This window comes from Cladophialophora bantiana (assembly GCF_000835475.1).
Source record: "Cladophialophora bantiana CBS 173.52 unplaced genomic scaffold supercont1.15, whole genome shotgun sequence".
Taxonomy (NCBI): Eukaryota; Fungi; Ascomycota; class Eurotiomycetes; order Chaetothyriales; family Herpotrichiellaceae; genus Cladophialophora; species Cladophialophora bantiana.
In genome coordinates this window covers 1,041,555-1,052,614 of record NW_015971589.1, presented here as the reverse complement: position 1 = coordinate 1,052,614, position 11,060 = coordinate 1,041,555, and the positions used below count along the sequence as shown (strand labels likewise).

The window sequence follows — 11,060 nt, the reverse complement described above, 5'->3', positions numbered from 1 at the left end:
GAAACCTTCTCCGTGGCATATCAATAGTGATTTGCCTCTATAAGTGTGGTGTCGGGTGCACAGAAGCCCGGCGTGATGGGCGTCACCGGTATGGACGATTCAACAACGGTCGAATACGGGGATATCCAATTTTGGAGCCAGATACGCCTCGCACTGCCATTTTCTCGTTCTCTGCACGCCGCGACCTACCTATCTCGCCATCTGCAGACCAATCCATTGGGTTTGCCGCGCAATCTGGAGGCTGGAGGATGGAGGTGTTGAAAGACCGAAGAAAGCTGCGCAAGCTTGGATGGGGCCCAGGTCAGGCAGAAGCGTTTTGACTGGGTGCGCGCAGACGCCGAGCTCAGGAAGAAAAAGGTTCTGAAGCCAATGCAGAATCGCGTGGTGCTTGATCTGATATCCTTGTATTGACTTACCGACTTCCGGTAAGCAGGTGCAAACAGGTGCCACCCACTGCGGATGGGCGCCGGAATGATCAGGCTCCCGCCCGCAGGCGATGAAGGGGTGACATTGTTCACCTCCGCCTGGAGAAATCTCGGCATGTCAGCCTTGCAAAGGTCTGCTTAGGCAGCCTATTTTCTTGTCCGAACATACCTAGTACGAGGTATATATGCATTCCGTGCGGGCCCTCGTATTTCTTTCCTCCTTGTGTTCCAAAACCACGGTCAGAAGGAAATTCCATCTTCTGGAAATTCTCTAGTCAGCCGTGTTCATTCAAGACTATCTTTGTTCTGGCAGAGACGCCCGGGGAAATAACTGCGAATGAGGTCAGATCAACCCTCAAGAAGGTGGTGTTTGGGTCTTACCCCCCCTTAATCGCGCCCCTTGCTCGACTGCCATGTTGGAGAATCAGTAAGCGTTGGAGCCGCATAGACTCACAACTGACTCGTCCAATCCCGGTGAAACAGCAGGCTGGCCTTGATCAGGTGAAGCAAGAGGGAGAATGACCGGGCTCAGCTTCGGGCTGGACCAGCTATAGATAGAACAGGAAGCGGATGTGTTGTTGCATGGCTTGCAGAAAATGGCCTCGATGGCTCACTGTTCAACTGCGCAGATTGTGCGGCGAGGCGGTTGACAGCTTGGACATGCTAAAAGCGGCAAGGGCAATTTTCCCTTGTGTCTCGTCCTTGTCTGATGTCATTGACTTTCAGCCTCGCGGCCAGGTATTTGTCCATCGCTGCCCATCTTGATCGCCCAAAACACCTTCAGCGACACTCTCTTCAATCCTTTTATCCAACTTAGCGGTCGTAGTCTCGTCTCTGCACACCACCTCCAGTCGCAATGTCTCTGGCTGACTCATGCTGTACTTGCGCCACACTGCTCTTGGACGCAAAGTTGCCCTATGACCCTGACTCGGAAAAGTCACTGCTGCAGCACCGCCGACTCGACTGCTGCTCGCGATTCATATGCGCGACGTGTCAGTATAAGAATCCCCGGTTTCAGGCCTACTGCCCATTCTGTCAGATATCCTCTGGCCCATCTGCATTACCTAGAGAAGGCCTTCGGCTACCCCCCTCATACACCAGAACTGTAGCTTCAACGAGTTCTGCGAGGGCGCAATCGCCGCCACCCTCATATGACGATTCGATAGCCCCCAGGCGGGGACCAGAGCAGAGTGCAGGGCCACCAGCAGACACCGACGATACAGTCCATTTTGTGGGCTCTGAAGACTCGTTGCAATCGTTATCGCTCGCCTATAGAGTGCCCGGCCCCGTCCTGCGCCGGCACAACAACCTCTATAGTGACCAGCTCCTTGCCGCTCGCAAATGGATCCTCATTCCTAAATCCCATTACACTGGTCCTCCCTTGTCTACACCGCCAGATGCAGAAGAGGAAGAGCGCAAGACAAAATTGCGGAGGTGGATGATTGCGACAAAATGTGCCGACTACAATGTCGCTCAGATATATCTCAAGGGCAGTGATTATAATCTGGAGCTTGCAGTTGAGGCGTTCAAGTCAGACGAGGAATGGGAGAAGAATAATCCACTGAAGGGGAGGGGAAGAGATGGCGAGAGGCATAGACGGCCCTACGGGAGGGGCGGCAGTATATCTGGACAGCTTTCCTGACACAATTGATGCCGTTTCGACGACATGGAGCCACGCTGGCGAGACAATAATGCGATACAACGAGATATGCCTTGTTCTGGTTGCTTATATGCATGTCCACCCTTACGTGTGGGCATTCTGGGCTCCCATACAGTTTTGTCAGAATGGTGGAGTCTGAGGTAGCGTGACTGAAAGTCATACCAATGGACTGCTATGATATCCGGGGAGCTTTGGCCCATGCCTGAGGTTGATGACGGCTTTACAGGTATGCGGCGTGTTTGGATACTCGGCGGTTTCAGCCTTTGATCTCGCAGCGACCGTTCTCTAGACCCCATGTTTTGGACATTGCTGGAAACGAAGATGAGGGCTTTGACTTCGTCGCCATATCTACATCTATCTCCTCGTCCTCGTGTTGGAGCAGTCATCTACGTTGCGCCCAGGGGTTCGGAGGAAACTTCGTCGGGCCTGAGAACCCAATCGGATGGGGACTAAATGGTCTTGGTGGCCTTTAAGGCGCCCATACGAATACCGATTAGCTCCTAGCGAGTACGCCTCCCCGCCTTGCCTGCATTGAGGTTTGTATTCCTGAGTCACTGCTTGCTATTTCATTGCTGCTTCTCGCCAATGACTCACAGGTAGGTTCTTCCATTTCCAGCTCCGAGATCTGCTCTGGTGTTCTGGCAGCTCTGGTAGCAAACAGTGCCATGGCCATGTCCATCTACAACGTGTGCGCCGTCGTGGGAGCCTCAACCATCGGCTACTTTGGCTTCCAGCTCGCCTCTGCCCTTCGCTTCCAGCTCCATGCCTCCAAGTTGCAGCGATATCACCACGGTCCAGATCCGTGGGCCCTGGTTTCTGGGGCGAGCGATGGGATCGGCCTGGCCTTCGTCCGTGCTTTTGCCGCGCGGGGGTTCAACGTGGTTCTTCATGGGCGCAACGAAGCCAAGCTCGAGAAGATCATCGCCGAGCTGCAGCAGCAATACAAAACTACCAGCTTCAGGACGCTCGTCCTCGACGCCGGAACTCCAGCTAGTCCGGCCTTTGACGAAACCGTCCTCGCGGCCGTGAAGGACATCAACCTGACCGTGGTCGTGCACAACGTGGCCGGATCGGGTGACCCCAAATTTGACATGGCGCTCTTCGAGGACATCCCGGCGCGGCTGTGCGACGGCTGGATCAACGTCAACGCGCGCTTCACCACGCACCTCACTCGCCTCCTGCTTCCGATCCTGCTCCAAAACCAGCCGGGCCTGATGCTCTTCGTCAGCAGCGCCGTGACCGAGGTCACCGCTCCGTACACGTCGCTGTACACGGGCACGAAGTGCTATATCGAGGGCCTGGCCAAGTGCCTGAGGCTTGAAATGGCCCTGAAGGGCCACGACGTCGAGATGATGGCTCTGCTGACGGGCACCGTCGCCACGGCCTCATCGGGCCGCAGCGACGCGGACATCTCCTTCACCATGCCCAGCACAAGCGCCTTCGTCAAAGCAAGCCTCGACAAGGTCGGCTGGGGCAGCCCCCGGGTCACGCCCTGGATCGGTCATGGGCTCCAGTTCGGCTTCATGAAGATGCTCCCTGCCTGGGCCCGTGATCAGATGCTGCTTCGCATTGTGAAGAAGGTGCAAGATGGGGTTGCGAAAAGAGATTGAATGAGAGCTACAACAGGGCCAGCGAACCAGTGCACGCGCGCGAGAGAGCGACTGAGCTAGAGAAGACTCCGACGGAAAGAGGGGGGAGGGGGGCCTCATACTTGATATTTCTGACCAAATCTACCTATATATATATATTTCGCGAACTCCTTCTCCGACCCTCTTTTTCCTGCCTCCTACTCCCATCCCCTCAACAATACTAACTCGATAGTAACATGTCAATCTAATTAATTGGTTCCATGTCTTTTTCAATTTCATCCCCTCCTCCCTATGTCGTATACAATATACGAACGGCACCCTTTGCCCTCTGCTTCGTTTGTTCGTCGAGTCAGGCGGGGATCGATACTTTTCGAGGACAAAACAAAAAGCCCGACAGGGACGGACAGACGGACGGACCTAAAGGAACAAACGATCCACGAATTGTAACCTGAATTTATTATTGACCTTAGCAGATACCTTGAGGTGATTTCTGCCTAGCTAATTGCAGCTCCATGTCAAGGATACAGAGCTCTTTGCAATGTCCTGGGACCAGATAAATGTATCTTCTAAACATGCTGTTTCGTCTTCATCTCATGAGGTCTCATTTCGGAATTGCGCCATTCCCCCCGGTAAACCCGTCAGACCGGCTCTCATTGTACAAAGACCAGCGCCAACAACGGAATATGCCCTCTGATACAACCATTGCTCGTCAGAGGCCGTTGAGCCCGAAAAGATAACCCAACTCCCGCACACCAAGTCTCGACACTTCACGACCAGCTGACTCGTCAAGGGCGGTTTCAACGAGTTCACGCTTCCGCTCTTGGAGCTGCAGAATACGATCCTCAACCGTGAAGCCTGAAGGGTTAGGAGGCTGATCGGAATCTCCTTCACCAATGAGGACCCGGTGGATGGTCACGTCTTTGGTTTGTCCAATCCGGTAGCATCGGTCCGCTGCTTGGTACTCGACGAACGGATTCCAGAACGGATCAAGCATAATGACGTGATTTGCAGCCGTCAGGTTCAAGCCTGCATTGCCGGCCTTCAAGCTGACCAAGATCACGTTGCAGTTGGGGTTGTCAGTGAATTCGAGGACTGCGTCGTTGCGGGCCGCGGCGCTCATGGAGCCGTCGTAACGGACGTAGTTGCAGAAATCCTCGTGTTTCCATAGAGGCAGCTCCACCAGATCCAGGAACGACGTGAAATTCGAAAAGATGATCGTCTTCTCGTTCTGTCCGTGACTTTTGATTTTTTCTAGAAGCTCCATGGTGCGCGTGATTTTTGCTGAAGGGTGGAAATTCTTCCTCAGCCGTTTCAAATACTTTCGTTTGGCGGCTTTGTTGCGCATGCCTTCTTTTCGAAGCTGTGCAAGACTCTTGGATGGTTCTTTGGCTCTTGCCTTTGACCTGCGTTTTCCCGTCCCTTTCTTGGATCCGGATTTCGTCGATTGTTTCTCCGCATTTTCCTTCGATTCACCTTGAGAGTCATCTTCAACATCATCGTACACAATGAAGCCGTCAAGATCGTCACCTTCATCGGAATCGTCGCTGCTGTAATCGTCGGTGTCAGATTCGGAGTCGGAATCACCGTTCTCCAGCTCTCGTACGTCCGCACGATCTGGGCAGTGGACGCGAAGAAAACTGGTATAATCCGTGACGTTGCTAACATCAATCCTTGCCCTACATTGAGGGCACTGCGGAGGTACGTTGTTCTCGCCGTTAGCCGCCCGCTCAACAAGCTGGTTAAGACAGTCTCCACATATAGAATGCCCACAAAAGAACAATGATGGATTCTCCGTGACATCAATACAAATGGGACATTCGTAAGCGTCGGTTTGCCTCAGCCGTTCAACAACCTTCACATCGAGCTGCTCTGCGTTGCGGATTAGCGCCTCCGTGTCCAGTTCGCCCCCAGGAAGTTGGATAAAATCTTTGCCTGCTATAACAAGGGCCGGGTGACAGCAGGCCTGACGAAGTCGAAGGAGCAGAAGTAAAGCCTGAGAGTAATTTCGGCCGAGGGTTCCTTTCTGCAGATATTTGTTTACCTGGATTTGAGCATTTGTCTCCAAAGCTTTGTAGAAATCAAGCTGGTCCTGGTCGAAGGCAACTCGGTCCTCTCGGGTCTCTTTAGGAGGGAGCTGGAGAATCGGCTGACCATGTATCTTAGATTGCTTTGTTCGCCTCAAGAGAATAGCACGCAGGAGCGCTTGAAGTGTTGTCATGGCCGTGTCCCTTTGACCACCATATCTGCGTTTGAGTGGATTCGCAATAGATCTGCTAAAGTTCTCCCACTGATTGTAGGGTCGAATCCGAGTGAACTTGATAAGGCTGAAAATCTCCTCAGTCGAATTTTGCATCGGTGTTCCTGTAAGGGCCCAACGATGCTCTGCCTGAATGCGACAGGCCGCAAGAGCCGCCTTTGCATTTCTATTCTTGATATTCTGCGCCTCGTCGAGTATAACACGGTGAAATCGCGATCGGTCCCCCAGTACGGGGCAGTCTTCGGCAACCGACGGTCGATAATCCTTCAATTTCTTAACTTTTTCATCCAGGGCTATTTTTCGTTTCAGCTCCGATGCAAGAAACCCGTATGTGGTCAGAACTACGTCGTAGGCCTTCAGCGCGGACCACGTAGCTTTGCGACTTTCTCCGTGGAGGATAAAGACATTCAGGCGAAATTGTGGTCGAACCATCTTCTCGATCTCTCGTTTCCATTGACGCATCAGTGCCACAGGTGCTACGACAAGGGTAGGGGACTGCTTGTTGTCGGCTGGTGGCCGCTCGAGAATCAAGGCAATACTCTGTAGCGTCTTGCCGAGCCCCATATCGTCTGCTAGAATGCCACCTTTGTTGGTGCCTTCTTCCATCCGTTTCATCCATGCGAGACCGCTAAGTTGATGAGGCATAAGGATGGCCTTCAGCCCTCGCGGCTGCTGTGGCATTTGATCCGCAGTGAGCTCCTCGTCCGGCCTGATGTGCTGTAAAAGCTCCTTTAATTGTTCCTGAGTTTGAGCCTCATCTCGATATCCATACCCAAAGGAAGTGGGGTGGCCTGAGAAAGAAGGGGATCCCTGATCCTCATCGCTGGTATCCTCTATCGTGAGATAGTCGCATACCCTTGGGATGGAGTAGACCGGTCTCCCGCCGACGCTGCTGTAGGCATGTCCGTCCGGGAAAGCCCCAGGTATTGCTGTCAAGGAGCTAGTGCCAGGTTCGGCTTTGGTCGCTCTCGAGCTCGAAGTCTCTGCGTTGACAGATGTCAACGGTCGAGTGGTATGAATGGAGGGTTCCGTCTTGATAGGTTGAAGCAACCGCATATTGTCATGGAAATACGAAGGCTGATTGGCGGGAGGTCGATTGATAGTGCCGTCGGTCTTGAAAAATGATTGAGTGTACGCAGACTGACGTGGAGCATGGGATTGTGTTGCATCCGTGGCCGCATCCTCAGACCATTCCTGAGAGAGAAGCTCGGCAAGTCTAGCATCGTTTTCCTCCTGCTGCTTTTGTGACTCCCGTCTCTTCCAGTAGTCCTGATTCAGTTCAACGTCCTCTCGAGAGAAACCCCCGGAGAATAAGTCATCATCATTGAACAGATCTTCTAGACTGCCTCGACTAGCGGAGGAAATGGCTGGAGATGGGGCGGCAGTGCGTGCTGAGCCTGGACTCGGACTTGTTCGTCGAGATTTGGAAGAACCCGGCCGGTCGTCACTTTGGCTGTCTCGTCTCTGGCGTTTGCCGCTCGCTAGTCCGTGTTTGGGCGGAGGCTTAAGATGGTCGGAAGGACAAGGATCGTTCTGTTGTGGATTTGGCAACTTGTGGCTAGCACAACGTTGGTGGGCTGTGACCTCATGGTCCAACTCTCTGAGGGGTAGGTCACCGTGTTGTTCGTGTTCCGACGCTGGCAGCAGAAGACGGATATGTTTATGCAGTCTCTTTAGCTCTTTCCGTGTTGTCCGTCTCCGTTCTTCGTCCTCGCTGTTGTTCCCACCGTTGTCATTCAAGCTCTCGAGAATGGCTTCGTTCAAGGCGATCTCATCGCGGATATCTTCAATCTCGGCGAACAAAGTCGGATCGGATATGTCGTCCATAGTGAATTGAGGCATTGCAAGATGTAGGCCGGTGTTGGTGTCGAGGGGTGTTTGAAGAGTAAAGTGATCGGCGAGCGTGGCGCCGGAAAGACAACCACTTGATCAAAGCAACTCGCTGATTGAGCGCCAACAATGACTGCCTGATCATGGGCGCGAAGAAAGGCCAAACATAAAAGACGGGATTGTGGAGGGAGATCGAAATAGTAGTCGAAGTGGCGGGCAAGAAAGGCTATCCATTTGCTTTGTGCTTTGTTCCCTAGACAATTCACTTTTTGTCCTTTATTGACTCGGGAAGAACCGACGCGACTGGGCAGGACATGGGGCACTCACTTGTGAAGCCACAGGTTTTCACTCCGTAGAGTCGAGTTGGGCTTTCACATAATTTCGCCTGTATTCGCATAGTGGCTTCGCATCCAGCGGTGAAGTGCTCGAGAGAAAATCAATTGGGAATTCGAATCTCTCATGCTGCGCGTCACGGCCGCCACCGAAACACGTGTCACGTGTTCATTCATTCGCATCGATTATGTCAGCCGGGTACATAGCGAGAGAACTCGTTCGGCAATTCCACCGACTCTGTGGATATACACGGGGGTAATGCGATCTAAGATGTGCCAATCCTCGCAATATATGCCTAGGCTACTCGTCCCCTGACCTGATTGATATCCTTGATGTAGATGTTCCTCCACATGGCGACGGACACAATGGCCAGAGCCAAGAAAGCCGTCGAGGCTATCAGCATCAGCTTCTGTGTGTCTCCGTATGCTCTGTTAATGGCCTCTCTGGTGGGGGATCCTGGAGGGTAGGATGATTGCACCACCAAGCTGCCGTATATGGAGTCGATATCACCCTGCGCCGAGGCCGGTAAGTACGTGCTGAGCTTCTCGCGGAAGTTGCCTGTCCAAATGGCTGTTGCAATGGTGGATCCAATTGCTCCGCCGACCGAGGAAAACATTCCCTCGATGGCGATGACAACAGCGACGTGCTGGTGAGAGGCCGCGGCCATGACAGCGATCTGTTCGCAAATGACCAAGGTCCCCCCAGCGAATGCGATGAAGATCTGGCACATGATGATGTATCCAATGTTAGTATTGGGTTGGCGGAAATGCAACATAAGCGCCACGCCTAAGATGGTCAACGGCACGCCAAAGAACAGGGCGATGTTCTTGAAGTGTCCACGCCATCGGATATACATGCCCACGGGGATCGCGAAGAAACATGCCCCAATACTGTAAATGTTGGTGATGTAGGAGGCGTGCGTGACTGTCTGATTGTTCACGACGATCAAGAAGGAGTAGAAGAAGGAATCCCATATGTAGAAGCTGACGAAGAGAACGGCCGAAAGGATGTTGGCGCCAACCACGGTCCGATCGGTGAAGAGCTCCCAGGGAATGAACTTCTTGGGCGCCCCGTATTTCTCCCACAGGCCAAAGCCGACGAGTAGAAGCGCGCCAAAGATGATCATGCAGATAATCACGGATGAGCGCCAGCCATCAGCCTGGTAGGAGTAGAGTGAAAAAGGTAGCAAGAAGAGCGCAAGTCCTGCCGTAATCAATAGCAAGCCGAAGAGATCGAACTCGATGGCGTAGTGGTGGATGGCCTGGATCATCGTTCGGTCGCTCTGGCGGGTAGGCATCAGACCTGCTTTCTTGGCTTTGCGATAATTGAAAACAAAGAGCAAGAAGACCGGTAGGCAGACAGCGGGAGTGACAATAGCAAACGTCCCAAATCCCCATCGGAAGCCGGCACCCTCAAGAAAACGTTGTGCGGCCGGGCCCCCTGCCCAGGTGGTTGCAATATAAGGAGACGAAGCGAAGGCGAACATCAACCCTCGATTCTTGAGATGAGAGGTGTCGGCAATGAAGATGCTGAGCGCATACCCGACACCATTGTAGCCGACCCAGTAGAATACTTGGGCAGCTGCATAGGTCTCGACATTCTGGCACGCTGCCATCATAACTAGGCCGATAGTGAGCAGTGCCACCATGAGGATGAAGCCTTGCGGGCGGCCCCAGATGTCCAAGATCTTTGCAAGTGGGAGCTTGCTCAAGCCACCAATGATTTGAGAAAGGATGCCCGTCGTGGCGGTCAGCGAGTGCAATTGAAAGTCGCTCGTGACATACGGAGTCAACACCGAGGTTATCTGCTGCTGGAGCGAATCGACAAAGTAAATGAGAAAGATGCTGTGTCCGTGGTAAGTTCAGCGGCTCCACGACAGCGTTGTGCAGCGAACGTACAGCATGTAGGCCAGAACGAGTTGATTTCTGCCCCAGGCGGACGTGGTAGCCTCAATCTTCTGGACGCCGGCTTGGGCGTTCTCATCGACGCCAACAGAGCCGGCATCGGCGGTGTCAGGTCTTCCCAAGGCCACTCGAACTTCTTTCGAGTCAGAGAGCGCCGCAGCGGCTTCTGAGTCGCTGCCGTGCTGACTGACAGCTACCGGCACGAAACTCGGCTTGATCCAAGCTGGATTGAACTTCATGGTGGGGGCAGAGGATTGAAAGAGAGTTGCGCGGGTTGGCAGCAAGAGCGTTGCAAGGGGGTTTAAATACTTGGCCTAAACATTTACCTTTGGCTGTGCCTTTGCCGGAGTCTCATGGCATGCATCTCGTGAGGTCTCATGGGCTGACTGGAGACGTCAGGGTCGCAATGGCTGCCACATCGGCGCCACAGGAGAGGGTCCCTTCTGGCTTTTACGCGAGTTCTGAGATGCTAGCCGCTCAGAGCCAAGCCAGGCTGCTGAGAACTCGAGGGTGAACTCCTGGTCCCTCCGTACCTTAAGTATGTACCGCGGCCGAACCATCAGAACCCCGGCGCTATACCACCTCGTCTCACAGCGGTGAATCGACGAGAACGAGGTATTGGCGATGGCAGAGGACACAGCTCATACAGAAGGACAGGGAGACGGCCCGAGGGGAACATCTCAGCACCAAGAGGGCGGGGGACCAAAGTGACTCGGGTGGGTGAAGGAAGTGATTGAGAAGCCAATGCTCGACGCGACGTCGGTCTAAGTCCCAATTAGGTCAAGCGCCTGAAAAATTTGATCTTATCTGATTTCCTGATTATTCCCCCATTGCGGTCTAGCGTGATTGCCAAGACCGCCATCACCGATATATTGTCATCCTCTTCTTGTTCGCTCCCTCCACCAACCCACCCGCCTTGCCTCAATCCAGACCAACGTCCGAATCCTATGCGCATATCTATCTCTCCAAACTGCTCTCTATGCACGTAGGACCCGCTTTGGGCCTGCTCCGCGAAATACATTTTGGCGCCAGGGTTTTGGAGGGGAACTCGAAGAAGCTACA

At 53.4% G+C, this 11,060-nt stretch overlaps 4 protein-coding genes across 4 annotated transcripts; 2 read left to right on the top strand and 2 right to left on the bottom strand.

Annotated features, from left to right (window-relative positions):
* Positions 1-1,281: 1,281 nt before the first annotated feature.
* Positions 1,282-2,067, top strand: Z519_09546 (uncharacterized protein; the record flags this gene model as incomplete). Its single annotated transcript, XM_016767268.1, has 1 exon — positions 1,282-2,067. One exon carries the CDS (start codon positions 1,282-1,284, stop codon positions 2,065-2,067), a length of 786 nt encoding a protein of 261 aa, XP_016616784.1.
* Positions 2,068-2,756: 689 nt separating this feature from the next.
* On the top strand, positions 2,757-3,695 carry Z519_09545 (uncharacterized protein; the record flags this gene model as incomplete). Its single annotated transcript, XM_016767267.1, has 1 exon — positions 2,757-3,695. One exon carries the CDS (start codon positions 2,757-2,759, stop codon positions 3,693-3,695), a length of 939 nt encoding a protein of 312 aa, XP_016616783.1.
* A 688-nt stretch (positions 3,696-4,383) lies between these two features.
* On the bottom strand, positions 4,384-7,758 carry Z519_09544 (uncharacterized protein; the record flags this gene model as incomplete). The annotated part of the gene is made up of 1 exon (XM_016767266.1): positions 4,384-7,758. One exon carries the CDS (start codon positions 7,756-7,758, stop codon positions 4,384-4,386), a length of 3,375 nt encoding a protein of 1,124 aa, XP_016616782.1.
* A 631-nt stretch (positions 7,759-8,389) lies between these two features.
* Positions 8,390-10,237, bottom strand: Z519_09543 (uncharacterized protein; the record flags this gene model as incomplete). Its single annotated transcript, XM_016767265.1, has 2 exons — positions 8,390-9,938; positions 9,993-10,237. 2 exons carry the CDS (start codon positions 10,235-10,237, stop codon positions 8,390-8,392), a joined length of 1,794 nt encoding a protein of 597 aa, XP_016616781.1.
* Between the last annotated feature and the right edge of the window lie 823 nt (positions 10,238-11,060).